At 37.8% G+C, this 25,444-nt stretch overlaps 1 protein-coding gene across 2 annotated transcripts in view; it reads left to right on the plus strand.

Annotated features, from left to right (window-relative positions):
* MYO16 (myosin XVI) overlaps positions 1-25,444 on the plus strand; it is a 327,046-nt gene that overhangs the window by 72,928 nt on the left and 228,674 nt on the right. For both annotated transcript variants that reach the window (XM_054193468.1, XM_054193479.1), the window contains exon 5: positions 15,173-15,281. In XM_054193468.1, the coding sequence (XP_054049443.1) occupies positions 15,173-15,281 (109 nt within the window). The remainder of the gene's footprint in view (positions 1-15,172; positions 15,282-25,444) is intronic.

Genomic DNA, 25,444 nt, shown 5'->3' on the forward strand with positions numbered 1-25,444 from the left:
AATATATACATGAATTGATTGAGAGCATTTTATGCAAATAAACCTGGAATCTTATGTTTGATTAATATATAAATGTAGGCTGTGGTTGTGCTTGTATTGGTAGGAGTTAGAAGTGTATGTTTTCCTTTTCATATACTCAATGAGAAAATTTGGCATGGGGGTGTGTGTTTCCCTCATAGTTGTTTTATGATATTGCGTGCAGCAAGTTACTGCTTTTTATGGCTGGAAGTTTTTGATATTTGCTGCACTTCTTCCATTACCCAAGCACAGGAGAAGAACAGAATAATCTGCTTGTCTGGCAAGTTCTCTAATTACACGCTGGTGTTCTGAGAAGCTGGCATATTAAGATCACTGTCATCCTAAACTTCCTAAATACATTTGGTATTTCACACGATGACTTGTTTGTGGAGTGCGTAGATTTAATTATTAACCAGCGGGACAGTGTCACCCTGAGTGGAGATTAAGCTGCTATACAGTCCCTCCCCTGTACACTGGGAATATGTTGATGTTATCAATCAAAACAATGAATCTGTCTCATAATAAAAATGCAAATTAACTGAGTTAAATTAGCAGGTTTGTACTCTTAGTTCCTTGCGTGAAATGAATGCGTTTATCTTTGCAGAAGCTATACAACTGTACACAGCTATCATTTATTTTGTACTATGTGTAATCCCTTTTTATACCAGAGACATGTAGTACAGAGTTTTCTTTATTTTTACGGTACATATGTGTACATTAATGTAGACTTTGACTTTTTCTCTGCATTAGTAAAATGGTAGTATCTAATGTCATGTCTGAAGTAGTGCTATTTATTTTCACGTGCCATATGAAGAATATTTAAATTACATATATATATATATATGTTTGTGTGTGTATGTAATCTCAAGATGAACTGGAGAATGAAAATCAGAACAGTCAGCATCTGTATTTTCCAAGTTGCATAAATACAGTCATGGATATGACAGTGCGCATAAATGGGAAGAAAAGACTAGCTTCCCACACAGAAGGAGTAAGGAGAAGACCATGATGTTAAACAGGGGCTTGAATTTTGCCCCGACTTAAATTTTCTACCATTTACATTATTTAAATTGAACGTGGAAGCTAGCAGCTCCTCACAAGCAGTTTACGGTCTTTACTGAGCCACCAAGATCAGCTTCCTTTCTTTACTGCTCCATGTGGTTGTTTAGTTTGTTCTGCCTTCAGCAGTGGTGGGTCAGGGTCGGAAACCCTTTGAGTGAAGCTACTAGGCAGAACTTTTCCCAGCTGTTTTATTTGCAGTGTGTATGTGTGCATGTGTATGTATGTACGAATACTTCCCCATATATATGCATTTATACATATATACACACACACACAACTGAGCAGGAAACATATTAGTAGAAGGTAATACTTGCTGTGCTATTTTTCTATTTGTGCTCTATACTTAGCAGTACCATAGTTGGTAGTCAGAGGATGCTGCCTATCCCCATTTTGCCTGCAGTAAAATTGTGCCTTACTAACTGTCCAATGGTGTACATAAATGACAGTTCTTACTAACCCCAGGGAGGGGTCTTTTTATTTCCTAAAAGATGAGATTTTGTTGACCTTATGTAATTATAAGCTTTATTAATGTTTATAAAGTATTTTTTAACTCTAACTGTAGCGTTGGATTTAAAGACCTTTTGTCAGGGAGTTCCAAAGGCCCACTCCTTGCTGTGTGAATGAGAATTTCCTTCTATTTGTTCTAAAAATAAAAGGCAAGAATTTCATAAAGTGACCTTTTGTTGCAGTATTATGAGACAGGGACTGATCATTTTTCTGTGGGCCTGTCATAATTTTTAATGATTACAATTAAAATGAAAAGAAAGTGTGCTCCTATACTGTTATCAGAGGCATTCAGTGCTTGAATAATTTCATTTTTTTCCATAAGCTCTGCTACTGATGGGGAGTGTGCAAGTCCCATGTGCACAAGCAGATGGGGAAATTTTAGTCTTTAGTCGTCAATGCTCTTTGAAGGTTCCCTTCTAATTTCCTTTTCTTGCCAAATAATTTGAGAGCTGGCAATATCAAGTCAAATACCCGTCCTTCTGTACTTCAGCTACCCTTTTTGTTGACCTCGTTCTCATCTTTTGCATTTTTGCTGCAGTGTCTTAAAAGTAGAACTAGATGCTGTTCTCAGCAAAGAGAACTTTTCTTTGTGGTGTAGTATCATGCAAATAGATTTCGCTATAATTTTTTATTGTCACTTCTTTGGTCTACCTCAACTTTCAGTATAAATACTAAATTACAGTGAGAAATATATTCTGAGGTTTGTTCTCTGTTTTTTCTTACTTTCAAAGAAAATGGTTTCATTAAAAGAGTTAGAATATGTCTTAGGTTATTTTTATGATATTAAAAGTGGTCCATCCAACTCCTGTAATTATCCCAATTCAACTTTTTTTTTTTTTTGCATAATAAGCAAAAAGAAGGAGCTTCTTCATGCTTTTAGCACCCTTCTGATACTGTAGTGCCTCATCTTTTTGTCTCTTTTGTGAGAAGCCCTCACTAAAACTGTGCAACAGGTATTTTGACCCAAGAGGTACCTTCATAAACATACAAACAAAAACCCAAACAAACATACACAGATTTTGTTTTCTTTTGTCATGCCTGGCTTTGGAGATGAGAATCATGGATATATAATTCTTCACTAGCAGCTCTTTAGTTATTTATTTATTTTTTAATGCAAGGCAATTTTTTTGGCAGCTAGAATATTGAAATATTGATTTACATTAAGACAAGTGCATATCTTGAGAGCAAGATTGGTTCCTGTAACTTCTGTTTGAATAATGCTTATGTGCAGAAACTGGAGACTTGGATGTTTAAACTCATGGCTATGTGGGAGCCCTAGTACTGGACTTGAACACATTCTCTCCATGGTCCAAGCTTGCTGATGGAAATCAGTGTCACACCAAAAGCCCTGTAGCTTCATTTGTCCTACATTGTGTCTAAGCCAAAGTGTCCCATCACACGTCCCTGACCAGACATCTAGCCAACAAAAGTGATAGAAAAGATATTGTTATGGCCTCTTTATCCATAGATTTAAAACCGGCAGTGATTACATATGTACAAGACATACCAAGGCTGATACAATTAGTGTTCAAATTGTATGGGAAAATTTCCATGAATCTATCTCATGCATTTGAGCTACAGATTTTGATTATATTAATAATGATTAGTTGAAGTTGTTGGAAAAATACAGAATGAAGTGTGGAAGTAAAGAAACAGAAATGGATATAACAAAAATATTCCAATTCTAATTTCTAATTTCTAATTTCCAATTTCTAATCAAACTAATGATGATTATGTGTTTTCAGAGATTTAGGTGGGAGAAGAGAGGAAATTAAAATAATCCCTTGAGGTAAAGCTAAGTCAAGGAAACCATACTTTGTTTAGCTTAGAAATTAAGACCGTAAATTACAAGAAACCTTGGCGATGTAGGCTAGGAGTCAGAATGTGAAGAACAACCATGAAAGCTGACTTGCCAAGTAATTAAGATCCAAGTAAATATCCATATGCATTTAGAATTAATAGAATGTTCCCAAATCCTCATGAATGTGGTAGTGCTAGGGCATGGAAATAGCGGTAACTTGAGAAATGTACGTTATATTTTGTTAGATAGCTTCTGGGTTAGTAGATTGTAACTCTTCATCTCCTAACTGTATGCTTACTTGTATTTTACTTTGAAAGATATTGTTGAAAACATACTATACTTCTGCAGTGTTATCAGAAGTGTTCAGTACTGGAACCAAGTGGGATTTTGTTTGCCTTTTACATGCCTTCCAGCTGATGGGTGGAATTTAAGTCCCCGTGGTGCACAAACAGATGGGAAAATGTTGGTCTTTAGTTTTCACTCATCAGTGCTAATTCTTTTATCTGCTGCATGCATTAGTCGAACAGACTATGCCTGTCAAGCAATCTGTAATATGTGCCATGACAGTCTTTTTTTTTTTTTTTAACTCTAATGAAAATCTTTTCTGTGAACTGACATTACCTACGTTCTATTAGTTTAAGGGAAAAATGCCTTATTCATGGAATAAATGATTATTAAAATGGTTGTGGAACTTTGATGATTTTAAAATGCTATTTTTATTATTTGTGTGAAGTAATTCAACAACCAAGAAGTATGTTTTCAAATACAATTGGGTATTTCTGTAGGCATTGGTGATCTTATATGTGTACATCTATATGATGCTTTTTATAAACAGACACTGTATTGGTGCATTTCTTTATCCTTTCTTAACCAGTGCATCACAGAGGTTAAGATGTCTGGGATTTTTGGAACACTATAATGTTCTTTATGCACGTTGGCGTGCATTCATAAATCCGTATTTCTAGATTATAACAAAAAAGTCTGTTTTGACGAGGAATTAAGTTGCATATTCAGATTTTGGTGCCTGTTTCTGCATCGTGGAACCCAGAAGTGCCATGAATTAAAGAACTTGTATCCACATGGCAACTGAAATACTTTACTTACACAAGGATGAGTGAATTTCCAACTTCCCTGACTGGTCTAACATGTAGCTATGAGGGAAAAAAGTAAGTAGTAATGGCATAACATAAATTTATATTAATACAATACATGAGAGCAGCCCTGAGGAGAAGGACTTGGGGTTGTTGGCTGATGAGAAGCTCAACATGAGCCCGTAATGTGCGCCCACAGTGCAGAAAGCCAAGTGCATCCTGGGCTCCATCAAAAGAAGCGTGGCCAGCAGGTTGAGGGAGGGATTTCTGCCCCTCTGCTCTGGGGAGACCCCCTGCAGTGTTGCCTCCAGCTCTGGAGCCCCCAACATGAGAAGGACATGGAACTGTTGGAGCAAGTCCAGAGGAGGGCCACAAAGATGATCAGAGGGCTGAAGCACCTCTCTTATGAAGACAGGCTGAGAGATTTGTGTTTGTTCAGCCTGGAGAAGAAAAGGCTCTGGGGAGACCTTATAGCAGCCTTCCAGTACCTAAAGGGGGCCTACAGGAAAGATGGGGAGGGACTCTTTATCAGGGAATGGAGCTATAGGACAAGGGATAAAGGTTTTAAACCGAAAGAGGGGAAATTTAGATTGGATATTAGGAAGAAATTCTTTACTGTGAGGGTGGTGAGGCAGTGGAACAGGACGCCCAGAGAAGCTGTGGATGCCCCATCCCTGGGAGTGTTCAAGGCCAGGCTGGATGGGGCTTTGAGCAGCCTGGTCTAGTGGGAGGTGTCCCTGCCCATGGCAGGGGGGTTGGAGCTAGTTGATCTTTAAGGTCCCTTCCAACTCTAACCATTCTACGATTTTATGATTCTATTATATGTTTTAGCTATTACAGAAGTGTATTGGCATAAAATTTTTGGCACTAAATTATCTCCTGATTTCCTTTAAAGTGTCTTTTTGGAGATACACGAACTCTCCTCTTCAGTTTATTTTATGTGCCCAGAGGGCACTTGCAAAGCTCTGAATTCGGCTTTGGTTCTGTAGGCTGTGTTGTCACAAACGTAAGGGATTGAGCTGTTTGTAAGTGTTTTTATGATGTGGGATCAGGCATGTCGAAAATGAATTCAAACCTTTACTTATATCGCAAGTTAAGCTTATCCAGATGGCAGAGAGTTCCTACTTCTTGTGAAAGAATAATTTTGGTAATGTGACAGGCATGGGTATGTAGACAGTAGCAACTCTTTTAGAGTTTAAAACCCTGGAATAGAGCAAAGATTGCAGACAGCAAGAGTATCTTTCCTCTGTGAGAGGTGAGAACTCCTGCTTCAAATGAGCTGCAGGTAACCATTGACTCAAGGCTATGGAAGAAGTCCTGGAGCTGGTGCTCTGGGCCAGCCCAGTTTACAGAGCTGTGCTCTCTGCACATTCCTGTAAAAGGAAGTGAGAGGTTTTTCCATTTGTATTAAGGGAAAATTTGTTTTCATGAGTATGCCTTAGCATGATGCCCTACTACAAAGGAAATGAGCTGAGCAGGAGGGTTTGTTCCCTTCGTTTTCTCTAGCCCGTGTAAGGCATGCACAGAACATTTTTTAGTGTATCAAATTGCAAGCATGATAGATGCAGTTAGGTCTTTTCAGTTGTTACTTTGATTTTTGATCCACAGATTTTACTTCTGAGTTGCTTTATGGAGTTTGGATTCTTGTTCAGATTATTTTGCTAAGAGATACTCTGGAAAGAAAGGAGGAAAATATTTTCAATTTGGAAATTCCTACATGATGAGACTGCTGTTTGTATTTCTTCAATACTTTTAAAAGTTCAGGTTTCAATAAATAAGAATTTACTGAGGAAAACCTATTATTTTGGAAAAGTTATGCCTAGGTCTGGTATCCATTATGCCTGGGGGTTAGTGATGTTTGGAAGGGAAACTTAACTACCTCCAAGTAACTTAACTGCCTGAGAGAAGTTATAGTTTGTTATTTGTAAAACATAGTACTTTGAAGCTCAAGTGATCAGTCTTGACTTACTGAAATTCCCATTTAATCAAAGATCAGTTGTGTCCCCTCAGGAAATGCCCTAAAAAGGATGAAGAACAGGCTTGTGAAATGTTGCTTTTGTAAAGCTGAAATTTTAATGTATTTGTTTTCCTTTGAGATATAATAACAGAAAAGAGACTGCTAGGATTAGCTGTACAGCAAATCTCCCTATTTGGGGTATGGTTTTCCACCAGTCCTACTCCTGTCTTCCATAAAGAGAGTATGTTGGCTTTTTTTTTTTCCTTTTCTTTTGGCAGATTACATTAAGGGTCATTAAAGCCAAAACAGAAGCTAGAGCAGCTTTGAGGTGATTGTACTGCATGCCATGGACTGAAATGGAACTTACAACTCTTTATAGATGGCTTTATAATTCTTTATAAACATTTGTGATCCCTCTTCTGTTCTCTGTCAAGCCCAAGGGGAGGAGGAATAAAAGTAAAAATTCAGATATAGGTAAGCTGCATGGTAGAGTACTAGTCCTGAATCTACTCAGAGGAAGAGAGCTGGCTTTTTCATGGCCTTCTTTTGACCTTTTGTTCTGGAACAGGAATCTTTGCTTTACTCTGGAGTTGACAGAAATCGATCAGCTGTATCCCAAATATCTTAAGAATCTGTGATGTGATGGGGAAGGGGCTTCCTTAGAGATTTATGTGGGAAAACTTAAAATGAAAGTATTAAGACTGCAATCAGCATTCTGAGAGACTCTATCTAGATTTAGTAAAATAGTTTCTAGATTGCTCTATACCCAAAAAGAGAACACAAAAGTAGTAACTCAGTTTGTGTGTGTCAGTTTGCTTCTCAGCAAGCAGGTAAACTTGGATTATGATACGAACAGGTAGAGGAACTGTCAACAGAGGATCTATAATTGCCGTCACTAAAAACCTCATTTGTTTTTTCCCGGCGCTTCTAGTAACTAAATTGTTATTTCTGTGAAATAATTTCCTGCCTACACAAAATCTGTTGTTGAAATGAGTTGGAAGGAAAGCATACTTTTGAACTGAGAGCAGCTGCTCAGTCTCATTTAATCTTTTATTTCATTGTCTGTGGTTTGCTAATGGGGAGAAGTCTTTGACTTTCTTTGAGCCTTGCCTTGAGAACTGTTTCTGTTCTGCTTAGCACTGTGAATTTGTGAAAAGTGAGATCCAGTGCTACTGACCTAAAACACAGTACTGTGTAGAGCAACTCTATCCCTTTCACTTAGTTAATGAATGAGAGTCAAACAAGTCCAACAGGAGCCACAAAAAGAGGAACCCCAGCTAGATTTCTGGGGTTTAGTATCTTGAATGAAAATTTATGCAAGCCTTTGAGGTCAGAGAGCAAGATTGTATGTCAACGTGGAGCCCATGAGCATGTGTGATTTCCTGTATGTTTCCTTGTTCACAAGCAAATAGAGCATTATATCCTGATTACTGTTGCTTTCTTTTTAACTGATAGTATACTAAGGGCTTTTGGAAGGGTGTACCATTTGCACGGTAACCATAGTATACATGAGAGCATGCATACTTGTGCATGTAAACCTTGGACATCCTTTAACAAGCAAAACCTTTTAAAGGAATTAATGTGAAGAAGTAGGTCAATAAAGGGGAGAAAACTTAACCACTCATGTTACAGGAAGCAAAATGCCACAAATGTTTTGTGAAGAGCTACACTTAGTCCCTGTCTACTTACATGGTTAACATCATCCTATAAAAAGGAACAGCTTGTAAAACATGTGACTATATTTTAAAAAATGGAGAAAAAGTGAATTGTCAAAACTGTTACTGAAAAAATGCTAGCCTTTCCCTTTTGGAAACCGTGGTTAATATAGAAGAAAGAAATGCTATGTAAATTTTGGTACAGTTACACACATATAAATATATACATTTTTATATATACGGAGTATGTGGAGTGGAATAAATAGATTACTAATATAAATAAGAATATAAAAAGATATTAAAAAGTCAGGGTTTTTTGGGAGGTAGACAGGTGACTGCACAAATTGCACAAGGCTAGCATACTGTGGAGCACTTGAACCATAGTAACGACTGTGCAGAAGCCTGTTACTAGGAGAAAACTTCTTTTTTTTCATAGCAACAGATACATTAACAATGTTTTTGTTTTCAAAGACATGTTTTCACCTCTGTCTTTTTTTCTTTTTTGTTCCTTTTTTATAGCCACACATATTCCTCAGGCTGTATTTTATTTCTGATTGCCTTCATAAAGCCTCATGAAGCCAATGGTGGTAATCCTAGGTAAAAGAGGCAGTGGCTGGGTCATGCTTTCTGTGTTGAAAAATATTTTATAACGCACCTGGGACTTTCTACTATACAAATAAAGCTAAATTACTTTGTTATTCCAAATATATAAATAAACTGAATGGAATACAATTTTGAAAGAATAATTTAAGGCGTGCAACAGAATGCAGGACTTTAAGCTTGAATTTCAATGGATCATTCACCGACTTTCTGGAGTCTGTCTGGCTTCCACCTAAAAAGGATGGATGTTGACTCTGGTTCAAGAAGCAGTTCAACCAGCTAACCCTTGTGAGCACACAGTTCCCTGGATGCATAAGGTGTAGCATCCTAGCTGGGAAGCTAAGCAAGAGATGGTACCTAGGCAGAGACATGCCTAAATCTTTCCTAAGTCCTTGGGGAACCTCAGTAAATTAGTTCTTCTCTAAGAATGACTAAATCAGATTACATTGCAGTCCAAACAGTTGTGATGGTATTATGTTTCTGGATTTATAACCTAGTGGTTAGAACTCTGCCCCTGAATGTAGGAGATGGTTGGAGATGGCTGGAGAAAGTCTAAACCCACAGCCCTTCTTCTCACAAAACTGCCTTTAATTATGTCCGTAAAATGTTGGGAGAATGTGATTTTCACCTATCCTGATGAAATTAGGCTGCTGATATGCAAAATATTGTGGAATTCAAAGAGACAGAATGAAAAAAAATCATTTTTAATCTGTAAAGGGGGACACATTCCTCAGAATGGATATTCCTGTGTTCCTTTTAAAGTAATGGTAGGTAGATATGTTTCTCATTTGGTATTCATGAGATAAGATGTATAAGAAAAACTAGGAATAAGAAAGAGGAGCAAGGATTATTAGCCAGCTGGTAAATAGCACTGATAAACCTACATCTGTTGCACAGAAGGAAGTTTTAAGACTTTTTAAAAAATAAAATATTTAATAAAAGGTATGCCCTATGCATGTTAGATTGATTTTTAGATTTCAATTAATTCTTAAAAAGAGAGATTGATGGAGAAAATTGAAAATAAATTGTTTGCTTGTGAGTTAACAGTATCACTAATTAGGCTTTCCAAATGTAGAATGTGGACTAAGCTCAACTCTTATTTTACAGTGGGAGTTTGGACATTGATCCACTGGGTTGTAGCTAAAGCAACACAGTCTTAAGAGTTGGTGACTGCATTTATACTTTTGTGCTTGGGCCAAGTGACAAGGGGTAGCTTGTACAGGGACAGAGCCCTGTAGAGGACTCTGGCTGTGCTCACAGTCCATTCACATGAGATTATGTGAAGAAGTTACTATTTTTTGTTAAGTTCTTGCAAATCAAAATTACCAATAGTGCTTGGACTTCAGAAGCTATTTGGTTCTTTCCCCACCTTCTGGAACATTATTTAGGAAAGAACAGCTCAGCTTCTACTACATCCTGGTGTGCAAAGTGGTGTTCTTCCCTGTACTATCCTAAATTAGCTAGAAATTTAGGTATGCAAAGATGTGATCATGGAATAATTTATAGTGGGCGTGTACATTGTATCGTATACTCTACAGTGAATCTGAAGTTGTTCATTTCTCTTCCATTGAATGGGAAGTCATTTCAAACTACTTCATGTTGGCAAAAGTGGGGGTATGCACATAGATTTACTGTGAAACTGTTCACATCCAACCTGCCTCATGCTATATACTGAGCTCCTGAGCTCAGTACCTAATCTTTAGGGTCATCAGTTTTGTGGAATTAAGCTATTCTACTCAGTTTATCTAAAATGAAAACGTATCAGAGATTCTACAAAGAAGTAAATAGACACAAATAAAACCAGGATATAAAAATGCATAGTAAAAGGATCCTAAGATAAATTGAAGTCTTTTGAATCATCATTTGTGGAACCAGAAGGGAAATCTTATCTCCTTTCACTAGCCAAAGGTATTTTCTTTTTGGCAGGAGGCTCTGATATCTGGTCATATGGGGACAGTATGCAAATCTGGCACTGTCTAGTCAGTTATTATTGATCACCAGGCTTCACTCTCATATGCTCTCTCTACATATATATGTTCTGCATAGCAGCACAAGCACTTCAGTTGCATTTTGCATTCTGTATATTGAACTAGGTGTCTTTGGGAACCTTTTTTAATAATATATTTAGAGATGTTCCTTCTGCAGCCTTTCTAAAATAGAAGCAATTTATCATTGTAGACATATATTTTTCTCAAAAATATTTTTTTGTATATATGGGATATATTGGATAAAGTTTTGCAATACACTTATCTTTTTATTAAGAAATGACTTGAGAATGAGGATGCGTTGAGAATAGGTAAGCCAGTAACTTTTCATGTACACTGACCACTGCATGCAGAATTCAAGTGGGTAGATACAACATTTGAAATGAAATGGAATATAATCTGGAATTGCATTTTGAATATAAACAGGTATGCATATAAATTTGGAAACTCTAGTATCAGCAGCCTGGGGACAGTATTCCTCATATTTTCTTCAAGAAACCTAAGAACAAAGCAGGACTATGTTCAGATAATCTGAATTCCATCTGCATCTCTAAATCATATCTGGGTTTCTTATTGTCTGGGCTATGAGGCCATACATGTAGCAATAGCACTCAAGTTCTTTAGTACAATTTTGGCTGTCTGAATTTGAACTAAAGGTACAATATATGTGGTGTGCAACATGTTCCACATCTTTATCATGCTCTGTCTGTACTTTTGCTTGAGACTGATGCTTTTCTGATGCTTAGTTTGCCCCTCTCTCTCATTTATTCTGTTCTGACCCCTACCAGTTACCGGTGTGAGCTTCTGCCATGTCTTCTGCCACCTGTGGGGTTGCCATCTTGTCTTTGTTTATACAAATATCTAAATGGAAACTCTGAATTATAATTAGAAAATAAGATTTCAAATCAGCTTTCAGGACTTGACGTAATTAGCTGAGAGGTGCCTGGGAATAAAAGAAATCCTGAGCAACTAAAAAATCTGTGAAACATTTAACAGTGAGTAATTTCCAATGTATCGCAGGCAAATGTGTAATCAGAGTAAACAGGAAGAAATGTCCATACTATGAGCACTTCAAAATATTGGTGTGTACAGTTTGCATCATACTGACAACCTGTCAGACATCTTTTTGGCAGGATATTGTGTAGTATTCTAAGGAAGGGAAATACAGCTTTCTATACCTACAATGGCTTTCTTTCTAAAGCACACTGGAGTTTGGTACTGGGCATAATCCGCATGATGCCAGCATTAGGGGGCTGCGAGCAGGGCTGGAGCGAAAGAACTGCAGGGGCCGAGCAGAGGACTTGGGGGCAGTTACGTCTCTGGCAGAGCTGTGGCCAGTGAAGGAGCCCATGACAAAGCAATGGAGGAAGAAATAAGAAGCCACCAAACAAGGAACAACAATGTGCTGACCTCAATCTCCTGCACTGCCCTCTGCAGGTGTAGCATGCAGGAGGCAAGGGGATTGGATACAGGAAGGGGAGGAGCGGTGTCTGGAGAGGAGGCCAAGTGTAGTTCTCTAAGTGTTTGTTTGATTGCCTGTTTCTATTTCTTGGTAGCAGAATCAGTAATTAAAAGTTTGTTGCTTGGCCAGTAAATTAAAGATCCCCGACGTGAAACTTGTTTAATAGCCAGCAACAGACTACAAATGACAGTGTTTGTGGCTATTCTTAAAACATTTGGTACAATTCTTAAAATTAGATTTGCTGAGGTCAGATGAGTCAAACAGCCTTCTCCAATGAGGGGGTTAGTTGGTGGGTGAGGGGTGAGCAGTGCATGTTATTTACCTCTACTGTCTCCCATGGCATCCTCATAGACAAAGTATGGGTTAGGTAAGTAGGCAGTGAGGTGGATTTAAAACTGGCTGAGTGTCCAGGCCCAGGGGGTTGTGATCAGCAGCACAAAGCAGCTGGAGGCAATTCACTAGTGGTGTACGCCACAGGTTAATAGTGGGTCCAGTCCTGTTCAAGGTCTTCATTAATGGCCTGGACAGTGAGACAGAGCACACTCTTATTAAGTTCACAGATGATACAAAACTGGGAAGCGGGGATGATACACCACATTAAAAATACTCATTATTAAAAACCACAAAATATTTATTTTTGAAGCAAGATACTACTTTTGAGTGTGCACCATTGTGCAGAATTGCTTCTTTACCTGAATTCTGAGAGCTTCTCCTGCCTCTGCTGACGCAACTTTCACCAAACTTGACCATCTGCTTGGGAGCAACTCATTGTGAATATTTCTCAAGAAATTAATTAATATAGAACTACCCAATAAATCATAGAATCATAGAATCTTCATGGTTGGAAAGGACCTTTGAGATCATCGAGTCCAACCATACACAATATTACTTGGAGCTGAGTAATTCCATGCTACATCCTTCTTTCAGTGACATTACGTCTTAGAGAAGGAATGACGTGTGCTGCTGGCTAGGTTAATTATCATGCTCTTCCTGAATTTAAGACGTCAAAGGTCTTTTTGTTTCTGTTTCTTAACTCAACAAGGAAGAAAATGTATATAGGTTTGTTTTATTATTATCCTCCTGACCTTCTTCTGACATTGCCTGGAGATTATTTACATGCAGGGAAGGACAGGTACTTTCAAGACTTTGTGCTTTTTCATTGTATGCAAGTCAACTAGATATGAAAATGTGTTACTTCCTTCATTCCACCATCACCAGCAAACTCATGGGTCAGTGAGTAGAAAGCAAAGCAAACAAAAATCATGCTTCCTAGTAGTGGAACAAGTGCAATAAATAGTTGTTTAACCATCCTGCAAAGATATTATCGTCTTCAAATCCATCCTTTATTTGACTTTTGATCATCTTTTTAATTTTGTTTGGCAGGACAGGCAAGCAGAAATTTATTTTCATAGCACTATAATGAATATAGCATTTTATACCTTGTAAGTCTCTTTTCGTATCAGTCTCTTTCTATTCCATTTCACGGAGCATGAGAGTCAACTCCTCTCATCTAATCTTGTTTACCAATTTAAAATCTATGCATCTAATCTAAATTTGTTGTCCAGGTTCCCCTTACAGTCAGTGTAGCAAGACAGGCACTAAAAGAAAGTAGTGTATACTTTGTAGCAGGATAGGTTATTTTGCTGTATAGGGTATGGTCTAGGAGGATATCTGAGGTGTTTGAGAGAGCTGAGGTGAGTCATTCTTTGATGCCTGTCTGTCCCCTCATCACTATGGTGGGAACCCAGGAGATTGCCTCAGACTAGCAGTCCAGGTTCAACACCTCAAGTCCGAAGACATGAAGCCCACAGGGATTTGCTAGGTTTTCATGTTATATTTCACTCTGAGCCAGGAGCTGAGCCCATTATGATTTTTTTTTGATACGGTATTTAGTGAGTAAGCTCCTGAAAGAAGCAGTTGTACTTTCTATTAATAATTCCTTATTACAGTTGACCCCTGCTGCTGTGGTTTTAAGAATAGCTGTCCTTGGTACCCCTCATTTTTATCACCTAAATTTTTATCATACGAGCTGGTAAGAAAAGTAATTAAATTTGCCAGAGATAATTCTTATTTCATAATTCCTTGCAGTTAAAAGCCACAGAGAGAACACTTGAAATGAATTTGTGTTATGGCCTTTTAAAGAAGATACGTGATATTTCACTGTAATGTAAACTTTTATGTCCACCAGGCATTTATAATATTTTCAATTTTTTTCAATATTTTCTTCTTTACAAAGAAAAAGGAAAAAAGTATTTCTTACGCTAAGAATATTTAATATAGAAAATGCAAGTTTTCTTATTGTGCTGATGATTTGTTTTCAAGCTTCTCATGAATCTATTCCCAACCCCGCCATCCACACCTAATGGCTCCTTTTAGTTGTCTGTCCTTTATATTGCATTTTGAATGAAACTTACAGAAATTCAGGTTGGCTCCTTTAGGGACTACAGCTGAAAGCATCGAGCTCACTTTCGTTGTCTCCAGTTGGTGACAAATGGCAATTTTATTTAGCAAGGGATGTATCTCTTTGAGGTTGGATTGATGGATGAGGCCATAAGAGGTTGGGCCAGCTGACAAGGTTACCCCTACCAGCTGTCTACCCATCCCTACTGCATGAGTGTCTGTGCTGCTTGTCAGTCAGCTTTTGAGCCACTGCTGTTTACTCTGTAGCATTTTAAGGCAGACTGTAATTGGTGACAGCTTAGTTTAAAATGCTGTGCTGCAAATGGTGGTGGTTCCAAAACTCACTGATGAGCAGCTCAGACATCTGTGCAGTAAGGGCAGGCTGGAGAGCCAGGGTGGCAACAATGTCAGCTGTCCAAAGCAAAGCCAGCCCTTTTTGACATTCAGGAGTCCTTTAATTTGTTTTTGCCTTTTTGTGTGTTTTCATTTGTTTTGTTTTGTTTCAGGTTATAATCAGCCTGCTATCTAAGAAGCCCAGCTTTGAAATGTTTTTAAATGGGAATGTATGAGGACAGCAGTAGTGTTTTGAGATTTCACTACAAAATCCTGAAATGTTTTTAATTCTTGTCTGTAGGCTGGAGCAAATGTGCTGCTGCAAGATGTTAATGGAAACATTGCACTTGATTATGCCATAGAAGGGACTGAATCTAGCAGCATCCTTCTGATGTACTTGGAAGAAAACGGTAAGTCAGCTCTTCAGCTTCTGGACTGTTTTTATTGAACATGACATAAAAATAAAAAGGATTGATTTGATGTAAGTCAGCATTAGAGCCACTGGAACTATATTGGTTTGGAAATGGAGGGGAGGAAGATGATTTGGAGTCACAAAAGTTTTCAGTGCGTTTAAATTGGAACAACTGACAAAGGTTAGTGGCGGTGAACATTGTCAGATCTGCTTTTGCCCAGTCATATGGAGATGCTACGGTATGAATTCAAAGCAGAAAAACTGCAGTAATGCAGAAGCTTTTAAAACTAATTTAACAGAGTGAGGAGCAGGCTTCACATTTTGTTTCATTTCACATGTGAGTTATGTATAGCCTCAGAGTATATTTTTTCCAGTAGCAGACTGTTAAATAAATAAGTCTCTGCAAATCATCTGAATGGAAATGTATATGAAACTTTATCACTTATTCAAAAATATTAGTATTGGTTTTGTTTCGTATTGAGAAAATACTGTAGCTAGATTTCTATTATGAAGTACGCTTAATATGTTATAGATGACAGGACTAGTATTGAAAAAAAAGGATTGTTATTCACCAATTCCAAACTTAGGTAAAGGTTCTGAAGTGAGATTTATCGCATTGCTTTTCACTGTAATAGATTGCCTTAACATTATATGTAGCTCATCATAATACTGATGAAAATGTATTAAGTAGAAATAATGAGCACTAATGTAAAAAAGTGTAATTTCAACATTGCGTCCATATAAGAAATCTGTTTTATCATAAACTAAGTTAAGTTATATTCTGTTAAGGAACACTTATAAGAAGAGTTAACTTAGGCTGGCAAGGAAATCACACTCAGTGTCAGATCCTGTACTGTTAATCCATAGCACATCTAGTATATTACACAGGTGTATTTCATGATTTTGCTTCCTTGGTGCCTGACAATGTCTTCACAGCTCATGAACTCTGGTTTTGGATTTTTCGAATGACAAGACAGGTATTATCTTCTAAAAGCTTGATTGCCTTGCAAAATGCAGATATTTGGAGTCTAAATGCTCCAAATACTTTGACTGATGTGGTATTTAAAATGTAGCATACAACAAGCATGTAGCTAACAACAAGATGTAGTCTGCATACTTGCAATTATTAATGCAGACCTATCAGAAAATGCTTCCTCTTTCCTTGGTTTGTCTCTCTTTTTGTTTGGTTGCAAAATGCAATAGATTTGGGGGCAGGGGGGTGGAAAGAAGAAAAAAAAGATTTGCTAGTTTCTCGCAAGGTGTCTACATTGAAGGAGCTTCTATGGAAGGGTGGATTTTTATGAGTCTAATGTTATCAGTGTTACCTCTTTTCCAGTAGATAGGAAAGGCACCGTTCCTCACTAAACAATGATTCTGTGAATGTGGGAAGTTTCCAAAGAAAAAACCTAAACATTATGAAGATGAGATCTACCTCTACTAACTTTAGATAGCTAAGCCTGAGCTAATCATCCAGACCTTTTCTTTTGGTCAATAGAGAGAAATAGGAAATGTATGTATCATTCCAGCTCTTCCTAGCCTGGCTAGGTGAGGAGAAATGACTTGCAGGACTGTTTCTTTCTCCTGACTAATAAGAACTTAAGTTGACAGGTGGTGGTTTATCAGTCTCAGTTTTAGACTGTTAGGGTAGATCATTCCTACCCCTTAATTGCAGTACTGCATGAAATCCTGGCCTTTGGGTGATGAACATCAAAAAGTCCGTCAACTTTGCTTGATCTATTACTATTCTTCTTGTAACAATGGGTTACAAGTTAAAAAAAGTTACAACAATTGTAAAATTGTAACAATCAAGTGTCTGGTAGTCACTTAACAGCAAACGCTCCTAAGAACAAGAGAGTGCTTCGTATGTGCAATGGGTTGTCCCAATTACAGTTTCAACTGCATGCTTCTTTCCAAGCACTATGAAGGGAGCCCAGAATGGCTAGCTGAGCCACCGAAATCTGCTACATAGAATGGGATTCAGTTTAAGGTTATGATATTTAAATTTACAGGTCTATATGTAGGTTCCTATACACTACCTTTGGTGTCTAAATTGCTATTACCATTAGTGGTGTTCTAGGAAATACTGTCACTAGAGAGCAGAAGGGTCACTCATTTGATCAGCCAGTAGGAGAACACTGGTGAAATTTGTTCTGCGCCAAGATATCATTGTTTTTGCGTGTTACTGATCTTGTTTTGCTATGAAAAGAAAGTCATGATGTTTAAGGGCTTCGAAAAATAAGATGGGGAGACTATCTGCAGCAATGTCCTGCCAAGGCAAGGCCAACTGAGAGCAGCCCAGGTTACGCAGGGCTGTGTTTTGTTGGAGATTCTGTGATCCCTCTGGGCTCCCATTCCAGTGCTGAGCCATCTTCATATTTTTTTTTTTCTTAATTCTGGTTAAATTTTCTTTGTTGCAACTTACAGTGTAGCCTCTTGTCCTTTCATTTTACCTCCAGGAAGCATCACCCTCCAGAGGTGAAATTAAAATATTAGGAAGTGTAAAAAGGAGGGTTTTTTTTCACTATTTGTCCTGTTTAATACTGAACTTGTTTGATTACTGGAATCATCATGAAAGTCCACCTGGCACCTTCCATAACCTTTATTTAGATTAATATCAGCTTTATGTTTTAAGGCAAAGCTTTTTTGGTATTAATGCATTTTAAAAATATCAAACTTTAAATGACTGATAGCGTGTTCTCCTTTTAGGGGCAGAATGTTCTACTGTAGAATTGAGTCAGTGAAACTCTGATTATGGTGTATAATCCTTATGTTTCCTCCTTTTCTTTTAGGCTATTTTAAATATTTAATGCTTTGAAGAATGCAACATTTTTGTTTACTTCCTTTCTTTGTATTTAGTTGCATAGTGGATTGGATGACTCAGATATAAACTACAAATAAGCGATTGATATTTCTTGGTTCCCTATTCGACAAGTGACGGGAGGTGACACGTTTATTGTGTAATTTCTTTCCAAAAAAGAGGTGTTCCCTTTTGTCTTCCAAGATCTTAGGCTTCAGCTTTCAGTAGGATAACTGCATTCCAAGAACATCAGCCTTGTTTAATCAGAGAAAACAGTATCTGGATATTTACTATTACTTTTTTTTTTTTTTTAAGATCTGTCTAAGTATCCTACATATCTGAAAGCAAAATAATATCTTTCTTGTCTATACTTAAGTAACATATCTACCTGAAAATATAGATGATTCTTCTTCTACTATCACACATGTACAGAAAAAAACCAACACGGTAATTGCTCTTCTACAAAGTATTCTTTTTGTTTTTAACAATTCACTTTCTGTGGGCTAAATGAATTTAAAATAGCTGGTTAAAGGTTATTGACCTTTGGTGGTAATAGAGATTTCATATACTTAATCAAAATTTCTGTAATATTTCAAGCTGTGGGAATAATGGATCTGTTTCGTTCTCTGAATATTAAGGGGATCATATTCAGGTGTCTCTGAAAACTGTATATAGAGCCAATATAATGTGCAAGTACTATCCATTTAGGTGTTTTTTATGGTTTAAATTAGTTAAAATATAGTGCAGATTTCACAAAAATAAACCATGGTTTCTTAACTTCTTACTACCAAATGGATTAAGCCTTACTCTCCAGCTGCAAAGTAGAAGGAATAAATTTCTTTTTCTGCCTTGCAGCATAGGTAGAATCAAAAAAATAGAAGCTATGGGTTAGTACAGAATCCTACACTGAAGACAGTGTTTAACATTATCCAGAAACAGTCAACTCATAAATTACTACAATAAGGAGAATTTCCCTGAAGCCAACAGTTAACAACATAAGGGAAATAACATGTGCAGAAAAGCTGATTCAGAAAAGTAGAGGGCAAAGGATTAAGGAAAAAATTACTGTAAGACTGACACTATACAGTAATCTAGAATGTGATAGGAAGATATACCCCCGAAATTATTTTGGTTTAAAATTTAAAGTAATTTGAAATCATAAAATCTAGTGTGGTGGGTTAGTCTTGGCTAAAAGCCAAGCTCCCACCCAACTGCTCACTCACTCCCCCTCCTGAGCAGGACAGAGGGAAAAAATAGGATGAGGAAGCTCATGTGTCAAAGACAGGGGGATTGTCACAGGCAAAACAGGCTCAACTCGGGGAAAATTGCCAATTGGAATAGATTCGGGTAGTGAGAAACAGGCAAACTTCAAAACAACAGCTTTCCTCCACCTTTCCCAGGCTTGTCTTTACTCCTTCACTCCGGACTCCTCTACCCCTGCAAGCGGTGCAAGGGGGTGGGGGAGCTACAGTTACTACATAGCAGCTTCTTTCTGCCACTTCTTTATCTTCACATTTCCCTCTGCTTCAGCATGGATTTCTCACAGGGATGCAGTTCATTCAGGAATGTCCATCTGCTTCACCATGGTTCTTCCATGGGCTGCAGGGAATCTCTGCTCCAACACCTGGAGCACCTCCTCCCTTTCCTCGTTCACTGACCTGGGTGTTCCCTCAGCTTTTTTTTCCTCTTTTTGTTCCCTCTTTGTCTTTCTGTCCACTGTTTTCTGCCCTTCCTTAAATACATTTTCACAGAGGTGACACACTTGGCTGACAGGATCATCTGTGTCTTGTGGTGGGTCTGCTGGAGCTGCCTGGAAGCGTCTGTGGTCCACACGGGTCAGCCCCTGGCCTCTTCCCACAGAAACCACCCCAACAGCCCCAGAGTTGCCAACACCTGGACAATATATCTGCTCAAGTGTTTCTCAACACTCTGGCACTTTTTCAGAGAATAAGATCAAAATGAAAATCCCAGTTATGCATATTTTTCTTCAGTTTTGATTGTTATTAGTTAAAAAAAGTGTTCAGAATATGTGTACCAAAGTGTTCTAACATTAAGCTTGTGCTACAGAAACCCTTAAAAAGATCTAGTAATCCAACAAGGGGAAAAAAACAACCCATATATTGTTTCTTCAGTGCATTTAAGAAAAGCAATTGGTATAGATCAATATCATTTCAGAAAAATATGACTCTAGACTTTCATATTTAAAACTATGAAAGGTTTTTCATAGACATTAAGGAATTATTGCTAACATACTACAATAAGAACTAACTAAAATGTCAACAAACATACGGATTGTTAGCACCAAAGATCAGTGAACTTAAACTGAAGCTAGATCCCCTGATATATTTTCTGTTTTAGAACCATATGCAGCATGATCTTGATTTCTGCTTACGAATTTTCTGTTGATAATATTGATGAAGTAGGTTGACAGAAAAACAGGCAACGAAAACCAAACAGCCTCATGCTGTTTGATTTTTCACTCTGATTCTTGCTGATTGAGAACCGCCTACCCGTAAGGTTATCACACACAAAAAATATGTCTATTTTCTGCAAAGAACTTGATTAATTGATGATAGGGGTTAGGTGATGGTGTCGCCAATAAGAAGAGAGGACCAAATGACATATTTCAGTAGGTCCCTTCAAGTCCTAAAAATGAAACACACAGAAAACGTGACTCATTGAAATGTAGTTGAGAATGCTCATCTGACTTCCTTTAGTCTTTGTGTTTTCTAATATAAGCTTGAATAAGCTACCTTAATTTTTATATTTCCTAACTCTTGGGGAATTGTCTTTGAAGTCTTAGACTTCTCTTAATATTTGTGTTCCCAGCATGCAAATGTGTGGATGTTTAAAAGTGAATTAAAGGAAGAAGTCCATCATATGGAAACGTTTTGTTACCCATATGTTTCTATCAAAGGGAAAACTTTTAAACTCACTGTGCAGACTTTTGGCACTTGAATTAACATTTTAAGTTATAGCCAGTAGTTTATGATCTACTTTGTAACTGATGCTAGAAAGAAAACAGGCATCTCCTAGACTAATAGGCTTTGCAAAGATTTGAAAAAAGATTGTGAAGAACATCAGAAACTGGGAGTGGCTTTTTAGTATCCTTTCAAACAACTTACCAATGAATAATCTAATTCTGTTACCACCATAAACAAATTATAATTTTTTATAGAATTCCTAAAACTATAACCTTTAGCAAGTTAGAAAAAAAAAATAATTCTAAGCACCTGGAGTGAACCCACAGGCCCTGCAACTTGTCCCCCCTACTCCCAGGGGCTTGGCTGCCCATGCTCAAAGCCAGCTCTGACATGGTACTGCTGTGTGACCTGGGAGCAATTGGCTGAGAAAAGAGCTAAATTGTGAGGCAGAGCTGGCAGAAGCCTTGTCATGATCTTACACCCATCCTTTGGCTCAGGAGACACAAACGTGTCTCCTGAGCTCAGGTCCTTGCCCTTGGTCCTTGCTTGAGGTATGCCTCTGCCCAGCCATGAACCTGCTGATCCTGACCCTAAACCACTTACTTGACATCCTGGCTTCACCTGGTTTGCCCGGATTTGTTGCTTCTGGCAATCACAGGACTGTTGGTTGGCCCTGGTTCCCATCACTAGACCTGCTCGATTCTCTTGTTTGGGTACTGTGGGGCTGTGCCCAGGTCAGCAAGGACACTGCCTGTGTGTCCTGTGTTCACCCTCAGCTCCTGGCTCCCTGGCACGTGTTGAGTAGCCTGCTTTTACTGCTCTCTCACAAAAACATCCAACCATAACGTATTAAGAACTTGCAGAGAAATTCTGAGTATAGAAGTACCGTATGTGGTGAGCTCATTTCAGACATGATACTTATCACAAGTTACCAATGATACACTTGTTTTGCTTCTGTGTTCTAGTATTAATATTACAAAAAAAAAAAAAAAACATGCAAGACATATCCACAGATGAATGCTTTAGTATTAAGCCTTGCGATTGTGGCAGTCTCTTAAAATAAATCACAAAGATTATTTTTGTTTTCATACAAGTTAAAAACAGAGAGAGTTCATTTAACTAGCTATGACTGGAAGGGTCATCAACATCCTTATTATAGAAGAGAGAGGAAAAAAAGGCATGTTTCACTAGAGTGGGAGAATTGTCACTCTGATGTCTACATGAGAAGGAGATGGGAATTTAATTTCTGATAGCATTTTCAGACTAAGCATATATGATAATAGCTTTAAAGGCAAAGAGGTAAAACCCAACAACAACAGTCAGTAGGTACTTCTGCAGTGAATTAGAGCTATAGGCCTCAGTAGTTTTGCAAGTATACATTCTTTTGCAGATACTGAAAATAATGGCTTCCCTTCTCACCTAATAAATGTTGTTATAATGTATCTATTCATGTGCTGACCTTTGAAAATCAGATGCACATAATGCCAAGCAATATGCACAAGAGCTACTGAACAATGTAATTTAACAAAAAGAATACTCTTTACAAAGCTCTCTAGTAAGCTGCCAGAAAACTCCTCCTAAAACTTTAAGCAAATAAAGCTCGATAAAGTAACAGCTACACCTGAATATTTTCATGAATGAAAATGAATATTTCAAGGGTGGTACTATGAATTATTATTTTTTTCTCATTGATTGTTTGTGAACATGTCTATCCTATCCTGCGCTGTACAGGAGAAAAACAGAAATTCTAAACCATGCTGTCCTAGAATTGCAGAAGAGTACAGACAGGCTCATCACACTTGGGGTGAAAAGAGCCTTGCTGTCTTTACAGCTCTGTGCAGGTAGGGCAGATACAGACAAGGTGAGAGAGGACTTAAACAAGAGGAGAGACTGACTTCTCAAAGTTACTGCAAGTTTTTAACGTACATTTGTGTTTGCAAGACAAGATGATACTGACCTCTCCTAAAGACTGTTAAGCCCATTGGAGGATGAGAGCCTGCTGGGTGCGTGTAATGGGTGTTAACCCGAAGAGTGCTTGAGTGTTTCACTTTGTACTGGTCACTGGAATGAGTGTTCCCCTTGCAGGTGGAGAGACTTCTTAGCACCGGACATTTCCAAGGAAAATATTTTTTATACCAATTCTCAGTTCTGTTTGCCATGTATTTTTTTACCACTGCAACTTTTTGAAAGTTTTTATCTGAGGTTTTTACATTCCTTTGGGTTGTCAGTTCTATAACCATCTGCCAGAGAGGGTGAGACAGCCAAAGCACATGAAATGGCCTTGTCAGGTGTTTTTCTTAAACAGGGAGAAGTAATACATTTTGTAGCTTTTAGGTTATGCTCCTGCCTGTCATCAGCACTGATACTCATCACCAAATGTTGTGCCCTGCAGGGTCACTACTGTTTTAACTGTTCCTTCTCCATCCCATCTCCTGCAGAATTTGTGAGCGTATAGCTCTCATTCTGATTTTGCAGGGTATTTGGAGCATATTTTCCATCCTATGCCTCTCTTTTTGACTTTCCATTTTTTAAAATGTGAATCCGTTCCCATAGTACATGCTAATTTGGTTTTCTTCCCCTATTTATTCATACTGGCTGTCGTCCCATTTCAGCTGAATATCTAAACCACATTTTCCCTTTGAAAAGCAACGTGAAGGTCATTCTTTGATTCAGGCAGCAAGAGTTACTTACTGTAGGAGTAACATTTTATTGTTCCATCTAAACTCATGAAAAGTATCACTCCCTGGGGAGGGAGAACGGACTCTCCAGAATTACAAACTTGATTAAGGGAAGGCAGTTACTGACCTCTTGTCTGAGCCTCAGAGGATGATAAACGTGCACGCTTGGTAAAGCTGCTTCTCAGCTACCCACTGGAGAAGCCTTCACTCTGAAGCCTAACAGTTCCCTAGTTCTTTGAATTCAAAACTCCGCAATTCTAAGATTGTAATTTAGATTATTTTTTCATTTTTACATTCTATTTCCTATGAAGGCGGAGGAAGGGAATCTCTGTTGTTTCTGTAGCATTTTCAAAACTCCTTTGGACTGTTGAAAAATTAAACCTATGGAACATGTCACTGTGATAGCTCACTTGCCAGGCTGTTTACTGCTATTTGTTTAGTGAAATGTGTATCATTCCTTTATACAACTATTAGTTTGAAATCAGTAAAACCATCTTGAGGTTCGCGTAGACTGTGCCTTTTGTTGCTAAGTAGCGTTGTTTATGCATTTTCTCTGAGCTGATGGGTATAATTATATTTGTGATAGAACATATGTAGCAACTGATGCAGCTGAGCTCTATTCTTGATTCTTCCTTCACCATGAGCAAAGTTAATATTTCAACAGCCAAGTTTTTCGGGACCCCATACAGGATGCACCAGGGTTCTATAAAACACAATTTACAAGGTGTAAGGATCAATATTTCACTGTCAGTATAAGAATATACTGATAAGTTAATTCTCTGACCATGCTGAGCGAAGTCAGTAGTAAATTGCTTGAAAAGGCTAAGTGGACTCAGCTGGCCTCTGCCCTCGACTTGTAGCCGTTACTGTAATTTACATGAAACATGACAAACCAAACAACCTGATAATAACTGTGTTTCACTCTCAGTCTTTTTTTTTTTTTCCCCTTCTTCCTGGGGAAAGTCAGAAACTGGTATTTCTAATTCGTGGATCATGAACTTAGTTTCCATTATTGAGTGTTTGGGGTATTATTCACACACAAAAGAGGTAGTATGTGAATTTCCACCTGTTGCCTCTCTCCTTGAAAAACAAAACTTACTCTAATTGTTTACTGGAGACATTGAGAGGAAGAAAAAAAATTGACATAAATTCTGGCAGCAATACGTAAAAATGGCCTTCTTCATCAGGTATAAAATGATAAATGTAGTCTTTCTTTAGTCTTTGTTACCTGACAACATTAGAAAGAGCTTTATCATGACCAGTCAAGTTTTGTTTCAGCTGCTCAGTCTGTCTATGTAATGTGTTTAAAATGGAAGTCAGTGCTGCAAATGATAACTAATTTTGGGTGTATATAGCCCTTCACATCACATAGTGTTTTGGAAATTTAAAATTACACATTTGAGAGAGTTCTGTCACTGGCACACGAATGTTAAGTGTCGATTTGCTGGTGCAAAAATAGGAAGTAAGCAAAAACAGAAAGAAAAAAGAGATTTAATTGATGCCATGTGTCATCAGTAATCTGTAAGTGTCATCAGGTAGTTTTAAGTCATTAGTATAAAATGTAATGCAGGCATAAAAACTTCAATTCTGACAAAATTAATACATTGATTGTTAGGAGATACTCAGAACATCGTATGAAATCCACATTGTGTTCCAATCTAGCAACTGGCGGGCAATAGTATGTTAGTACATTCTGCTTTTGAGTGGTTATCTAATTTAAGATGTCAATATCGTGTATATATATATATACACACACACACGT

Source organism: Rissa tridactyla, chromosome 1, assembly GCF_028500815.1.
Source record: "Rissa tridactyla isolate bRisTri1 chromosome 1, bRisTri1.patW.cur.20221130, whole genome shotgun sequence".
NCBI lineage: Eukaryota > Metazoa > Chordata > Aves > Charadriiformes > Laridae > Rissa > Rissa tridactyla.